Genomic DNA, 17,016 nt, shown 5'->3' with positions numbered 1-17,016 from the left:
TTTCAAGGCCTACACACAATGCATGGATCCGGGTTGTTGAGTTGAGAAAGTTGGAGTCTGAGTGAAATACGCCTGAAGAGGGCTGTTCCAACAGTGAATTCTGTGCACATTTATTCAGAATTAGGGTTCCCATATTTTGAGGGGCAAAAAAGAGGACACATTTGCCGACTTCTACTTTTAACTATGGATCGCTATGATGGCTCTTATTTTACATATTCATGAAAAAGAGGACACGTGGCAACCTCCTGTTCGCCGTGTCCAATGGGCTTACAACCCTGGTTCAGTGTGCTTAGGATTCCAGCCTAAATTACTATTACTCATTTGGTTGGCTAGCACTTTAAAAGAAACATGTAATTTCACCGAGCAACATAAAGCAGATTACTCAAGGGCTATTTAAGTTCATTTGTTGTGGTCTGCAGTTGCATCTTCATCATTTCAAAGGATCTGAACCTGTGTAAATTGTTTTTCTTCTACACATCTGTGCAAAGAAATGCTGTACCCCTTTCTCACCGATGCTCTTTACTTCTAGCCTATGGATCCCCCTTTATGCATTGATCTAGTCCTCTACATTTTGTGAACCCTTTACGGAATGGTGGTCACATCTTTTCAAAAAATGTGGGAATAAAAATACAATTGGACATATTTCTTTCCTGTTCACACCAGCGAGTAGGCTACCTTAATTATCTCATTCTTACAGCAACACCTAAATTTACATTTTATGAGCTATTCTAAAATCTGCCCTGCTTAATAATCTGTATCTTCAAGAAAACACTTGAAAGCGTCTCTCACAATTAAACCCAGCCACAACCTTGTATAAATCAAACTTTTGCTACCATATCAAAACGTTACACTGGGGCTGCATAACATTGCCCACATCCTCATTACATGCTACACTAATTACTACCAGCAGATTCAGAATTTTCTGCACATTAGAGGCTTTTAGAGGAGCTATAAAAAATTTCAGGCACCATTAATTTAAATTTGTATTGAAATTTCCTTTTGACAGATGGCCAAAAATTACTTATTATTTAGAGAACCAGAGCTGCCTGTTTGCACATTAGAAGAGGAAAGGGAAAAATTAAAAGCAAGGAGGAAATTTATGTCACGTTCATTACCTGTTAAATGTTAAGGAGCATTATCTTGCATGAATAAATTATTTCATACAAGCACACAGTCTCCAGCTGCTAGCAACTGGCACGTTCTGGCTGATAAAAACCATCTCAAGTCACACAGTAGACAATCATAAAAAGCCTCTCTTAACCAGGAGCCACTTAAGAGAGGGCAGATCAATAGAACAAGCAACTAACTGCTACTCTGGGCATCACGGATCACATTAAGGAAATTAGCAAACTATTTCACCTTGCAAAGCTGGCAACAAGCCCTAGATGCTGACACAATCCAACTTGCAATTTGATGGCTGTACAAGACAAACATTTATTTATAGCTATCACTGTCTAATAAATCAGTGCAAAAGGAGTTGCACCCTTGCATGCTGTCATTCCAGATGTCTACCTAATGGCTTAGAAAAAAAGTAACCCCAAATTAATTGCAGGTGAATTAGTCGCATCTACTGAACAATGACACACCTCATTGGTTAATCTCTATTGCCCTTTCTTCAGTTTTGAGCAACGCTGGCCATCCTGCAATATCGTTTACACACATTCATGGTTCACACAGGATTGGTTAACATGCCATTCATCAGTTTACGATTCAGATCCAAACCCCTGTCTAACCATAAATTCTCCGTGTTAAATTGCTGGAAGACTTTGTTATAAAGAGATGAATAAGTTAAATAACATAAAAGCAACCAACAAACAATTAAGTGTTCATATGATGGGGCAAAGTAAAAGCAGTAACATTTTTTTAAAAAAATAATTACTTAAAAGCTTTGGGTAATGATGCAATCTTTCACAAATTATGGAAAAACTCATGGAGATAGCCATGACTATTTACACTCCAAACCACTAGTAAAGGTAAAGGGACCCCTGACCGTTAGGTCCAGTCACAGACGACTCTGGGGTTGTGGCGCTCATCTCCCTTTATTGGCCGAGGGAGCCGGCGTACAGCTTCTGGGTCATGTGGCCAGCATGACTAAGCCGCTTCTGGCGAACCAGAGCAGAGCACGGAAAGGCTGTTTACCTTGCCACCTATTTGTCTACTTGCACTTTGACATGCTTTGGAACTGCTAGGTGGGCAGCAGCTGGGACCGAGCAACGGGAGCTCACCCCGTCGCGGGGATTCAAACCGCCGACCTTCTGATCAGCAAGCCCTAGGCTCTGTGGTTTAGACCACAGCGCCACCAGCGTCCTAAACCACTAGTATACAGGCCCAATTTACTTTTATTTTCCTAAATCACATGCAGCCTTCCAGCCATAAGCTGTATCATAAACTGCCTTATATTTGCTTGGGCAACCCTTTTGGTTTTGCAGTCCCAAGAAATGGGAGGCTTGCCCCTGCAAGGCCACCATACATGGCTGAAGACTGCACCTCTTAGAAAGATCACAAGTTGCTTCTTGGAAAGATCACAAGTTGATTCTGTTTAGGTTCATGCAGAGAGAGAAACTAACAGAGCCATAACTGCTAGTTGAATGAAAACTGGCTGCAAATACAAGAGAAACGCATATAGTTTTGTTGTATATTTCTGTTTTTCAGCTTATGCCTCGCCTTTCCACCCACTGAAGCAGATCTGAAAATCAGTGTACAATCACATTAAAACCAACTTAAAAACATACGGAACGCACACACACGAAGATCACAACAGAAATATGCAAAGCAGAAACACTAATGCAAGCAGAGAAAGCCTTCAGCCATGACACCTCACCACTCCATCTCTCGACTGGAGCTGATCCCTGCTTGCATTCTTGCTTTGCATCCCCTGTTTGAATCCAAGCCACGCCTTCAAAGGAAGAAGGGAAAGCATCAGGAGCGCACTCTCAGTGTGTGCTCCTGATTCGTTCCTTTCACATTAAGTCATCTGGCATCATATAGGGATGTCAGGAGGGTGAGTGGCTGGGGGGTGACCTTGCCCACCTGCAACAATGGCATGCAGCTGAGGGTGGGAGTCATCAGGGATGGGGGCAGCTTAGGATGCAGCCCACCAGTTCGATCTTATTCCCAACCCATGATTTACAGAGACTCTGTTGGAGACTGGAAATGCATTTAAAGGGAACCCAAGGTTTTATGAGATAGGGCAAAATCAAATTCATTATGGACCAACTGTTCTGGGTTACATTTTTTTATTGTTATAGTTCAAATAAGAAAAACAACAAAATGGATTGTTTTATTGGGGACTGGGTTTTTTGGGTGAACTTATTTTAACAGTTAACAAGTAAATTGGTTGGGTATTTTAGGGCAGAAAGGTGGGGCACATATACCATACATACACATGGCTTCCTTCCTTTCTTTCTGAGGGGTAAGTTTTTAGGACTTATTATTTGGGAAACTGAACCATGTGTAAACTGATTTAATGCTGGCTTCTTCAGTCTGCAGAAAGGCAGTTATCCCTGCCACTGCTGCACACACTGAAAATTATTGCAGATGGAAAACTGACAGTTCTTGTCAGTTTGCAGCTGTTAAGAACCCTGAGGGTAACTGTGAAAGTGACAAGAACAAGGTCAAATTCACTCTGTTGCAACATGACAAAGCTGTGAACAGCACCAGCAGAGGACTGGGATAGGGTTCAGACTGCAGACCTCTCCCATTTCAGGAAAGAGAGAAAAATAGTTGTTAACATGAAGCCATTTCCTTCACTCTCCAAGGTGGACTTCATACATGCAGGTTTATGCTTTCCTGTTATTTTAATGCTAAATTGCATCTGCACCAGTGATGCATATCTGGAAATCACATCTAAGAACACATCAAGATCAACTGTTTTTAGTAGTAGGAACATTGCACTTGGGAGTGTGTCTCTGTGCACATCAGAAAAAAAACTTACTATGAAATGTACATAGGAAAAAGCTTTAGAGTCATTAACTGAAAAACCTGAAGTCACTCTGGCACTTCACTGTCATCACTGGAGACAAAAGGCTTTGAGTATGGAACACTTCCAATTGCTCAGGATTGTTTTTGCATAAAACCTTATGTCCTATATACTTTAGATCAGAGGTGAGGAACCTGTGGTCTTCAAAATGTTGTTGGATTACAACATCTGCTGTCTCTCGCCACTGGCTATGCTGGCTGGAGCCGATGGATATCAGAGTCCAACTATGTTTGGAGGGCCATAGGTTTCCCACCCCTACTTTAGAAAATGCCTTCTTGCTTACATGCTTCATGGTTAACTGAAAGTATGCATCAACTACAAATAGGGAGGGGGAAGGAATCATATTGGCTCCAAGCCAAAGGCCAGGAGGAACGACGCTGTCTTACAGGCCCTGCGGAAAGAAATCAGATCCTGCAGGGCCCTGGTCTCATGAGACAGAGCGTTCCACCAGGCTGGAGCCAGTGTTGAAAAGGTCCTGGCTCTGGTTGAAGCTAATATAAGTTCCTTAGGGCCTGGGACCACTAGGGTGTAGCTATTTATGGACCTTGAGGCTCTCCGTGGGGCATACCGGGACAGGCGGTCCCGTAGGTACGAGGGACTAGAGCTTGAAGCCATTGAGAAGTGGAGGTATTCTGGCTTTCCCTATAAGCACCTGCCAAGCTCTTGGAGCATCAACTGATATGCCTCCACCTTGAATATGGAGTGTTTTGGTACTCTGCTTGAGCACAGCAGGCTTCCAGTCATATCTGGGGTAGGAAAGAGGCAAGAGATCATCTGCCACCGCTACTCCTGCAACTCTGTAGTGTTGAGAGAAATCCTCAGGCTAGTCGTATTCAGCAAACACCCTTCAGCTGTTGCTGGCCTACAAGTCCCATCATCCATGACCGACTGCCATGAAGATTGAGGCTGATGGGAGCTAGAGTCCAACAGCACTTGTATGGCACGGCCATTGGCTACTCCTGCACCAGAGGATGGCAGAGCAGTTTCTATGGTGAAGATGCCAGCCTTGTTCCAACCCCCTTCTAGAAATACATGAGAAGCTCATGAATAGCAAAAAATCCATTCAGGATGTGTGTCTATTCCAGAGTTTTGGCAGCAGGGAATAAATGCATTTCATACGCGTCCAGAAATGTTCTGGAGTGGTCAGGTACTGACCAACCTTATGCTGTGGGAGTTGGCTGGTTCACGGATGACTTTTAGAGAATTAATTTATACACTTTTTTTGTTCAGAATAGCTTTTAATTTACTTTCTGGCTGAAGTTATTTTATCATGTTATAGACAAGACTATTGTCTATTTTAATTTGGTTTTTCTACTATCATCAATTGAATCTGTTTTGTACTGTGTCATGCAATCAGCCATTAAACTGTTTTTGGCTAGTTGGCATAATTTTTGTTATACCAAAATAATAATAATAATACAAAGCATATTATATTCTGGGCTATTACATCAGCTCTAATATTCTATTTTACATAGCATACCAACTTAGAACCTGAGTTGGAGAATGCTATTAGAAAGACATCTGTCTTAGTTTCTGCTTGACAACAGATTAGCGCTCACATTTAGGATGCTTTTCATACCCAAAGATCTGAAAGGCCATGCTTCGGTACAGCTAATTTGTGTTAAAATATCAAAAAGCCTCTAGGCACCAACACTAATTCCAGTGAAAATATTCATTACTAGGCTCAAAATTATGGGAGTCACTCCAGACAACCATTTAACAGATGGGAGACAAGCCCATAGTGAATTCTCTCTCTGCTACAGAGCTGCACATTGGAAAGAAGGTCCTCTTGGGATTTAGGAGTTGGGGAAGCAGGAAGGATCCCTTGTGTGTTGTCTCCCCTGCAACCCAAAACCTCTCCAAAGAGCCAGCATGCATCAGTTCATTCATCCTGAAAACTTCCTGATAAGAAGAGTAGGATGTATTTCTCAGGAATCAGCCAACAAGCAAAGCACACATAAATAGTTCTCACAGCAGCTACTGATCATTATCGTGGGACCGTTTGAAGTTGTCTTTATATGTAGCACCTTTGGAATAGCTGACCCAAGACTCTGATAATCAATACAGATTATATCTAGCTACAATCACAACGCCTCCTATGCTTTACTTCAACTACAATAAAAAGTACTGCATTTCTTCTAAGCTAATCCTTCCAATTGTGAAATGGAGTCTTACCTTTATGGAGTCTCTATCTTCATGCAGAACAGAAGCACCAACACGGCGGAGAAAGACAAGGGGGAGGGAGAGAGAGAAAAATGTTAGCTTACATCAAATTATGCATTTCTTTACCCTCCCCCCAAACCTAATCCCTGCTAAAATAAATAAATAACACATATAATCTAATATGTGCAGTTTCTTATTGACACCTGTATTGTACAACTAATTTTATAAACTGAATTTATCATCTGAATATATTGGCTTACCGACACTTCCTAGCAATAAATATTATAGCAATAATGTAGGAATCTACACTACAAGGTATAGCTAAATATTTGCTTTTCAAAGAGAAGAGATAGGAGCAAAGCACACTGTATTCAATCCTTATCTCTTCACATTATCGCCCACAGCAAATTTCTTAAGTCCAACAAGAGTACACTTCCAACATTGCCATCTATACACCATCCAAATCAAGGGTTATACGCAGAATATTATTTTTATTTACCCAAATATAATGCTTAACCTCTGGCTTTATAGCCCTCCCTCTCGATCCTACTATGAACACACAATGAGACTGAATATTTCCACTTTAGAACTAACCACTATTCTCTGTGATATTCACACTCATGGAGCAGTGTTTTATTAGTTAACACCAAAGATAATCAAGTTAACTCTTCTAACAAGAATCAGAACTAATAGTTGATTTAGACAGTTCTAAATCAAAGCCTTTAACCTCCTTGTGCAAAGGAGATGTGTGCCGCCCAAGGCTGATACACGCTTGTTCTTGCAATGCTAGACCATGGTTTAGCAATATAACTGAACCAGGCTAGTGCCACCAGCAGATCACAAAATCAAAGTGTTGGAAGGGAGCATGGAGGTCATGTGCTCTAAACCCCTGCGCAGATGCAGGATTTGTGGTGCAGGATGCAACCACAGCATCCTGGACAATGACAGTCCATCCTCTCCTTAAATATGTCCTGCAAACGCAAGCCTTCCACTTCCTCCCGAGGGAATCCCTTCCACTGCTGAACAGCTCTTATTAGGAGGTTTCACCTAATATTGATCAGAAATCTGCTTCCCTGAAACTTCCATCCACTGGTTCTAGTTGCTCTCTGTTTTTCCAGAGGGCAGAATTCTGCTCCACCGTCTGTGGGACAGCCCTTTGAAATTTGAAAGCCACCTGACTCATGGTGCCTTACAGAATTATCGGCATCCACCTGTCTCGAGAAGCAATGGAATGCACCTCCGGGGGTGAAGTCAAACTGCTGTGTTAGCAGCACTGAAGTGACCTCCCTGGGGTGCAAAAGAAATAGATCTCTGACCCCAAGAAGCTGAGAGTATGAAAATAACAGAGAGATGGGCAAAAGAAGGGGAGGGAGGGAATAATGTGGGCAAATGCAGTTAAATGTGCTTCGGGATTGGTTACAGTAGGGAATAAATTTTAGGAGACAAGCCAAAGGGCATATGGAAAATGTGGATTCTAAAAAAGGCTTTCAAAGAAAGGAGATGTATGCCACCATGCCACCATGTACCAGTGGCGTAGCGTGGGTTGTCAGCACCCAGGGCAAGGCAAGTAATTTGCACCCCCTAACCCGTGGATTTGTGCCCCCTAACCCGTGGATTTGCGCCCCCTAACCCTAACCCCCAGATGTTGCGCCCAGTGCGGCCGGCCCCCCCCTGCACCCCCCACGCTACGCCACTGCCATGTACATGTTCCACAGAGGGGATTCTATGAATAGGAAAACAGAATGAGTTCAATTCTTTAAGGATGCCAAACCTTCTGTGAGTTCCAAGATGACTCTTGCCCTTGCACGCTCACCAAATCTTTTGTTACCCACTCTTCCCTCTCCACGAAGAGGCAGGCTGTATATTTTTAAAAGGCAAACTTCTTTCCCGGAGGCCAGTGAAGCATCTCCTACCTCTTTGGTGGTCGTTATCATGATGCTTCTTTTCATCCTTGATCGGGAGATGGGACTGGCCCCCAAGGGCACTCGACAAGGCTAAGAGGCCAGCGCTGCTGCCAATGGGTGGGATGGCTGGTGGTTGCAATCCTGAAGGGTGTGGAGTGAGAGGCACTGGGAGACCGTGTCCATGTGACAAATGCTGGGCCTGGAGTTGCTGCTGCTGTGAAAAATTAAACACAGATATTGAATTTGTTCCAGGAAAGAGAGATTTAAATGCAGTTAACTGTGCGCTGGACTGCGCTCATGTATCTTCAAGGGCTGTCAACCAGTCAATGGCCTTGCTTCAGAAAAAATAATTAAAGACAGTGCAGCATCTTGGTGCAGGTGGAGACATTTGATAAATGAAATTGGCTGAAATACACAATTGTTTGCTGCAAGAGTAGCCAAAGCACCGCCCTCCGATATGCTGTTGGGACTCCCAGTTCCTATCATCTCCAGCCAGCACAGCCAATGGCCAGGGGTGATGGGAAATGTAGTCCACTAAACATCTAGAGTGGCACTATGTCCTATAATGTCTGGAAAATTAGGGGGTAGGACAGTGATGACGGCTGCACATCATGAACTTTATTAAGCTATTTTTAAACTGGAGTGTTGGAAAGAACAAAACCAGAATGATAAGCCTAGCCTTTCAAGAGCAGCTCTTCCGGGAGCAGTAACACACATATATACACATGTCTAATCAAAACACACAAGTTAACAATGAAAGCAGCAATAAAGTTTTGCGCACGCACCAAAAAAAGGGGAGAAAATTGAGAAAATTAGTGTTAAACAGTTCTCCTAGAGCTGCTGCGCAGCGTGCAGTGAGAGTTAATTTGAAAGAGGAAACCTGAATTAACAATCCAGAAAAGGAAACTGGTTGCAGCCACCGTTTTAAGTCCTTTAAGTGTCCTCAGCGGTACTTGAGCAAATTACTAAAGAAAATCTAATGTAGCAAAGCTTGGGTCCTCCTGTAGGCTTGCTCAATAATGCTGAAATAATTGGGCACTCTGTGCACGTTTAGTGATGCTCGAATGAAAAGCTAGAGGCCTGCCCTTGTACTCTTCTCTAGCTGCTGACTCTGTGTTGTGACAGGTTTATTTGAGTGGGACTGTGATGCATGCACCAGTAACTGCGCTGACAAGAGTTTAAAGTCATTTTTACCAGTACACTGGCAACACATAGAGAAAGCCCTTGAGAGGTTAGAATTGGAGTGCTTGACCTCAGCCAAGGCTGCATCAAGCTTTCTACTATACTAACCATTGTGGGGTAGATGGTTTGTTGATGCTGCTGAGTGAGAATCGTGGAGGGGGGGGGGGCGGGATACAGTGGTAAAGGGAAGAAATGTGTCATGCTCAATCTATCCTAACAGGGAACTGCTTCAGTTCACACTTGCCCAGACAATAGCCCACTCCCCCTGCCCCCCCCACCCCTTTACTTGAGATTCACAAAATGACTCTGAAATCAGCTTTCACTTTCACAAACTATGCTCTTTAAGCAATCTCTCTCTCTCTCTCTCTCTCTCTCTCTCTCTCTCTCTCTCTCTCTGTGTGTGTGTGTGTGTTCAAGCCCGTAATAATGCTTACAAAGGGGCAGGAACAACTTGCATTACCCCCACCAAATTTCAGAAACAAAACACCACATCAAAACTCCCACGACTTACCCCTGCCTATTATGTAAATAGGCAACACTGTACTATGTGCAAATCTTATTACCTTTCAATTAAATTTATCATTTGAAAAAGGTATATATTAAGCTACCGTCCCCACCATTTCACCCTGGATTTAAATTAGATGTACAACCAGCTACATCAGTTATTTTACTGCAACTTTTGGTTCTAAACTGTTGGAAAGATTATCCTAGTTTGACTTCTGCTCAGATTAAAACTAGCTACAGAAGGAGTGCTGTGACAAAGTTGCAAACATAAGCCAACAGTTCCTGCTCAAACTGAAATTAATACTGAGGCCACATCAGTGTTACAGGGTGAACATTTCAAAATAAAGATGTTTGTTTGAGAGATGTGATCCAATCAACTGCCCTACAAGAAATATGCAAAATAACTAAGCAAGTATTAGAAGTCACCCCAGAATGGGCCCTACTGAACGTTTTCCAAGATGATAATGCCCACTCACATTACAAAGAGCTTACAACACACCTACTCTCAGCAGCCAGAAGCATCATAGCCCAACGTGTCAGGAGTGAACATGGACCAGTGGTACCATGGGAAACAGCCATAGTAGAAAAGCTAACCAATAAGCTGAAACTGACACTGGGACAAATAGAAGAGGACGCCTTTGTCCCAGTATGGCTCCCCTTTATCATGTACACAGTCCAACAAGACAACAAGAAGAATCCACCGACAGCATACAAATCAATATGGCTAACTTGACCCAATCACACCCCTCACAAATGCAAACAAACCTCACTGCAGGCAAACACAGACAACCAACCACACCCTGGGCCCACCTCTCCGCTCCTCCCTTCTTCAGCAACCTCATACTGTATACAACACTAACGTCTCATATCAAATGTAACTGATCTGTAGAAAAGACTCCACAACCTGAAAAAGAGACAATGCACAGCTTTTCTAAACCAAGAAAATATTTAATAAAAATGTGATCCAATAATTCTGTCCCATCCTGCTATCCGCTGTGCCTCCCCCTTGACACTGGCAACAAGGGAAGCACAAGGCTCTTGACCACAGCCTTCCAATGCAAACACAACTTCCAATGTGTGCAGTTTAAAATACGGCAGGACAAAGATCTATTCTTTCTGGCTTTATTATTTGTCTTCTCAATCTACCAAGGATATCTCAGATAATCTAAGAATTGCATTTCCCATAATGCCCAGATGCCTTGGATTCATCACAGACAGAAGGAGGACCACTGCATGCTGCACCTAGGCTCTCAACCTGTGTGTCGTAGTATCCTCTCCTTCTGCCCTGCACATAGTCTGTAAAAATGGAAGGGAGATACTGTAGGAGGTTGAGATGCAGAGGCTCTAGGATAGGCATCTATTCTGAAAAGGCACCCAATGGGTTCTAGAGGCCTCACTCTTTTTTAGAAAAATCTGGGGAAAGAACCAGATTCATTTATGATTGGATCATTAGCAATCACCAACTTTTTCAAGGAAATGCAACATTGACTTGAATTATATGATCAATGCTGTCCTACCTTCCAACTATCTGGCTAGCGAATACAAATTAAGCAAATAGTGTCACCAAGGCAAATATATTCTGTAATGGAGTGTGACATCATAAATTGGGCAGAGTCCTACTATAGTCCTACTATTTCTCTACAAGCTTATACCAACCCTGTTATCTTAAAGGTATTCAAATAATATCCAGTCAACAAGCATATGTGAACTCTTGAGCATGGGAAAGCAATATATCACCTTTATTATTTAATTGTAATTTGGACGGCAAGTGAAATTAAGGGAGTCATTTTTAATTGTTTTTCTGGAATCAAATATCCTAATCAGGATTTCTGAGCTGAGGACCAGCTCTCACTTCATATTTTGTAACCTGAAAGGAACGCCCAAGCTTTTCCTTAAAACAAATCATATGAATGTAGGAGGCTTTAAAAACCTCAGAAACATGAGCCCAATCTTTCAGAATATTTTTAAAAAGCAGGTAGAGTTGCTCCCTCTCACACACAGCACTTGACCAGAAACTCAGGTAATTCGTCTATTAATAAATATCTATGGCATTTCATGTAATTGGTATTAATCTCCAGGTTCATAATACAAAATGAGAATCAACCTGACTTGGTGTGTTTTAAAGGGGAAGTGGGAAAACATGGAAGGAGTCAAAAAAAGTTTACCATTGATTTCATTACCGTTTCCTAACTAAGATATGAAATATTGATGGCAAGCTTAAATCTCCCAACTACATATCTAAAAAGGATCAAATTAAAAGCACAATGTGCTTATAAACCATGGACAAATTAGCTTCTAATGTTCTCTTGTTAGAGTCAGCACATTCAGAAGCCTATTTTCCTGGAAAGGATTCAGGTTTCTACTGGATATCATCCAAGCAGTGCCATGCCAGAGTAATCTAGTGCTTTTCCCCTTACAGACCCTGAAAGCTCATTGCCATTATCCAAACAGCCCTAACATCCTCCTCCAACCCAGAGACATTTCTAATGTTAACTGACAAATTAATCTCTCAAAGACCTCACTTTATATCTCAGCCCACATGCATGCTGTACGTATATCCTTTCAACGCTGCCTGGAAAATAGAGGCAACATCCAATTAAAATATTCTCATTAGTATTACTATTCAAGTCACACTGCATACAAAAACAGCTACCAAGCGGAGGAAATAGAATTAGAGGAGAAAGAGAAATAAGCAACCTAGAAAGTTACAAAACCTAGAAAGGGAAAAAATAAATTATAAAATTTCAAACACTTTGACATAGAAATCCTTAATATTAAATTAACAGTAAATCAGGAGCTAATACCCATTTCACTCACCCCAAAACCCTGCTCCCCCACCCTCTCTCTCTCTCTCTCTCTCTCTCTCACACACACACACACACCCTTCAAAAATCATATTCCTTATAACATAAGCTGGTATGTTGAATATGCAGGGTTCGCACACACAGACTAACCACTACTTCTGCCTCTCATACTAGTATTGAGCTCTTGGACTTTATCATTGAATAAGAAATGTAAGCGGAAAAGTCAGTAGCATGCCTCCTTTCAGGAAACAAGTATGCTGAGAACATTAGCAAGAGAGGGAAATCACAGGTTTAGAAGGCAGCCATTGACGTTGAACAAGACATAACGGGTTTCATATGATGCTGGCTATAACCTCCCCTCCCCCAATACAGACTGGATTTTACTTGTTATCCATTAATATTTTGTCTTCCTTAAACACATAACACACTTTTGGAGCCAGCAGGACAAATCCATCACTCATGTGAGGACTTGCCATGGCTTGGATTCCAGTGGACATATTTAGGAAGGGCTAAATATGTCCATCAACTGTTAAGAACTGGACAGCAGACTAAGCAGGCACACCAGTCACCTGGCCACAGTCTTCCCCACGGTGGTGAGATGTATTATACTTCTATTTAGAATATGGTAATTACTTCTAATTTTACATCTATGTGTCTAAATTAGCATGGTGTAAAGGACAACTGGCCAAACAACCAAGATATGAGAACAACACATCTATAGTCACTTTGCCAGTGGCTCTCAAGATGTGGGTTAATTAATAATAATAATAAAAATTTATTTTTATCCCGCCCTCCCCAGCCGAAGCTGGGCCCAGCGCGGCTAACAACATTAAAATGATAATTAAGAGCTTCTGCAATGCCTACACTCACCAGAGTAACTAAGGTGTGCTTGTATATATTGACTAGGAAAGGAAATTAACTTATTGGATGTATCTTCCCACTTGTGACAGCGAACCAACTAAGCAGTCTGCCATTTTCCCCAGAGAGTTTTGCTTCCCTCCACACATCCCTTGCGAACCTTCAAAATGGCCAAGGGATTGAATAATCCTGTGCCCACTTTTTCTTTTAGTATTTCTGCATTTTAAACGTTAGGCTTTGCAATATTCATCAGACCCAAACCATCCACCCTACAGGTTCATTGCAGGATTACTTTGCCCTCCTATAACCAAGTTTAGCTTACAACAAGAATAAAAATGAATAAAACTAATGTATACAATAAAACAAACAAACAAACAAACAAACGGTAAAATGTACAAAAGCAGCACAAGAGCAGTGGCAAAAACAAAGGCAACGAGTGAGAAAGGCCTGGAAAAATAATAAAGATATTTCCCGGCGGATGAAATTTCATCAAAGCAGGTATTATATTGTTCATTTAGACTACCTTTGAAATGCAGCAAAACACGCCCCAATATGAGAAGACCTGGAACTGTCTTGCCTGGGAAAATGGCTGATAACCAGCATTCTTCTGAATTAGCATCACTATATGCAGAGCCTATTCAGAAGTCTTATTCCCAGTAACAGAACCTTAATTTTGGCAAGACTGAAGAAGAGGATGAAGGGGGGAAACCCTTCATGACAAGTACTATGATCCACCAAGAATTTATTAAGCCTATTTAGGCAGCGTACTAAGCTACTGCACCAAGCGAAATTTTCATACTTTAATTTAAAATCTCCAAATAGGACAGTATAATATCCAACTGCAGACACTTTGAGCCATGCCACTGCACCTGTTTCACACTGTGATTAAATAAGATATGGCATATTTCAGCATTTCCTAAAACATGAAACAAAAGACAACATGAAACAGACACACCATTATGTCAACCCCTCTTCTGCCTTCCCGCCATAGCAATCTGTATACAGTATACAGCAGGTGGCCAATTTGTTTTACAGCCTTTAAGCTCCAAGCACAGCTTAATATAGGCAGAGCCTTTGATCAAACAATAAAAAGCCAGAAAAATAAGTGATTGCTGCACAGAGGTCACAGTCTATTACTAATTTATACAACACCCTCCCCGGCTCTCAGAGGTTGGCAGCTCTGAACACGCACACATTCGGTGGGAATGACTTTACTAAACAAACTGAAATTGTAACCATCCATAATTTACAGAGAAAATGCGACTTTCCCCTCCCTGCGTATTAAATCAAAACGTTCAGAATCAACGGGGACAGTCAAATCCTCTTCCCTGTGTAGATTGAGGAGGAGGAGGCACTCTCAGCTGGCATAAATCAAGGTACTCAGTGGAGCTGCGCCAAATTATGCCATCCCAAAGCCTAGCCCTTATTTCTTAACCTTTGTTTCAGATCAAAGACCCAAAGAGTAAACTCATTTGAAAGGCAAAAAGCAGCCCCTTCACACAGTCAGAAATTCCTCCTTGCGTTCAGCACCAGTGCAAAAATGCATTAGCATTTAGCAGCATGAGCCATGGACCAGTGGCGCCACGGGGATAATAGCATGCACCGATGCTAAGTTTTTATTAGAACTTGTATGCACTTATCTGTACCACATGGCTATCCAGAGATTTCCACTTCCCTCTCAACCCCAAATATCTCAGAAAACATAGAAAAGAGGTGGCACGTTAAGTACTAATCAAAAGAATAAGCATTATATTCCAAAAAGCTTTAACCAATATGCTGCCCACTCTTTAAAAATAATAAAGAAAAATACTTGAAAATGAGGAGCGCAGAGACATTTCAATCTCAAACACAGAATGGATTGTTTTTACATCAAGAGCATTAATGAGAAAAAATTTAAATCTACTAGTTATATGCAATCTAAAAGGTTTATTATTCTAAAGCTTGCCATTCACTTTTAACACATTTTTAATTTTCCAAAGCAATTAATATAATTTTATTAATAAAACAAAATGCTTAAAGGTTAAACCAGACTGTTTTAAAAATTATACACATATATGTATACTATATATATATATGTATGAGAGAAACAGTACAGGCAAAATCATTTAAATCATTTCCTTAGTAATACAAGTAATATTTAAATAGATTTAATAGTACTGCTCCAAACCAGTGAATTATGAGTTTAAAACCTATTAAAATGTAATGTTTTTTTTCCCTGAGCTGAGGGGAGAGAGATTTAAATCCACTGAATTTTAATATTTCAGCTTGAGCTGCAGGAGGTAGAGAAAGTCCAAATGAACTATTCCATCAGCACCATTCAAGCATGAACATTTTAATCAGTTTTACTTCCTTGGAGTTCTCTAACACAGTTTACGCTGTCATTCTGAAAGCACTTAACACAGAGAGTGTGAAAAACCACCAAGGCTTGTTATTGCCTTCACAATTGATAGCAAATAATTTTGCAGGCTTCCTATCATTAAAGTGTCACTGCTAAAAATTGAGGTTCAGCACTTCTTGTGCTAAATTGTATTTTTTGGAACATCGCTGCATACCTGGTTCTTACATTTTTGCTACATTTCCCTCTGTGATAAACAAGCACAAGTGCACGGCTCCACTTGTATGCAACATAAATAGGGGTATGTGGCAACGGTGTGCGGTATGCACACACATAAATGTATGTGTGTATGTATATGAGGATACACAAACACATTTAAAGACAAATGATCACTCCCTCCAGAACTGAGGGAAGGGGAGCACTGAACAGCCATCAATTTATTTATGTCCCAAGTTACTACTCCCCTTTTAAAAAGTCTGTCAATTACTAGTCCAGTGGATTTCTGCTAGCCCTGCCCGCCCCCCCCAAAAGCGTTCTGTCTACATAATAAGTAAAAATGAAATCCTTATGTTAAAACGGAAATTATTTATTACAAAATTTTGTTTGTACCTTTGATTGCTGACATCACAATCTATTCTACATGTCTTTATGGAGCCAACATCAGATTTATTTCCTGCTTTACATACATTTCAGCATAAGACTGTAATTAATGGTCAGCCGCTGTCGCTCACATGCAGTAAATTAAACCTTGTATGTTAAACCTCTATCCATCTGCCATGGATGCTTTCGCTGAGATTCCTGCATTGCAGGGGGTTGGACTAGATGACCCTTGGGTCCCTTCCAATTCTGTGATTCTAAGTAAACTACAGCCATTCAGTTTCAGCTGGGGTCACCTATACTAACTGCTTACCACAGTGGCCGTGATCCAGAGAGATATTATATTTTGCAACACTTTCAGCAACAGATCCCAATGTCCTCTCACAAACTGCTTCTGAAACACCCCAACGTCAAAAGCAGTTTACAATGTGAAATAGGGAGCTGGTGGACAGCTGACATTTTTGAAATACAGTTTGGTAGTTCTTTGATCCAGGTCAATGTGTACAAATAGTTTTTAAATTGTTTCTCTCTTACTTCCACACTTACTTCCATATTCTTCTCTGTCCATCTCTATTACTCTAAATCAGGGGTCAGCAATCTTTTTCCGCACGGGGCCAGTCCACTGTCCCTCAGACCTTGTGGAGGGCCGGACTATATACAGTGGTACCTCTGGATATGAACGGGATCCGT

The 17,016-nt window shown here is 41.3% G+C and overlaps 1 protein-coding gene across 7 annotated transcripts in view; it reads right to left on the bottom strand.

Annotated features, from left to right (window-relative positions):
* Positions 1–17,016, bottom strand: part of LOC310659704 (transducin-like enhancer protein 4) — a 127,739-nt gene that overhangs the window by 45,327 nt on the left and 65,396 nt on the right. For 4 of the 7 annotated variants that reach the window (XR_014502945.1, XR_014502947.1, XR_014502949.1 and 1 more), the window contains 2 exons: positions 8,056–8,260; positions 6,155–6,171 (listed from right to left, as the gene is read on the bottom strand). Coding sequence is in view for 1 of the 7 variants with exons in the window: in XM_083403428.1 (XP_083259554.1) it covers positions 6,155–6,171; positions 8,056–8,260 (222 nt within the window). In the remaining 6 variants the exon portion in view is untranslated. The remainder of the gene's footprint in view (positions 1–6,154; positions 6,172–8,055; positions 8,261–17,016) is intronic. The other 3 variants (XR_014502946.1, XR_014502948.1, XR_014502950.1) reach the window with 1 other exon arrangement.

Source organism: Podarcis tiliguerta (assembly GCF_965153285.1).
Source record: "Podarcis tiliguerta genome assembly, chromosome: 11".
In the NCBI taxonomy this organism is placed as follows: Eukaryota; Metazoa; Chordata; class Lepidosauria; order Squamata; family Lacertidae; genus Podarcis; species Podarcis tiliguerta.
This window is presented reverse-complemented; position numbering and strand designations above follow the sequence as displayed.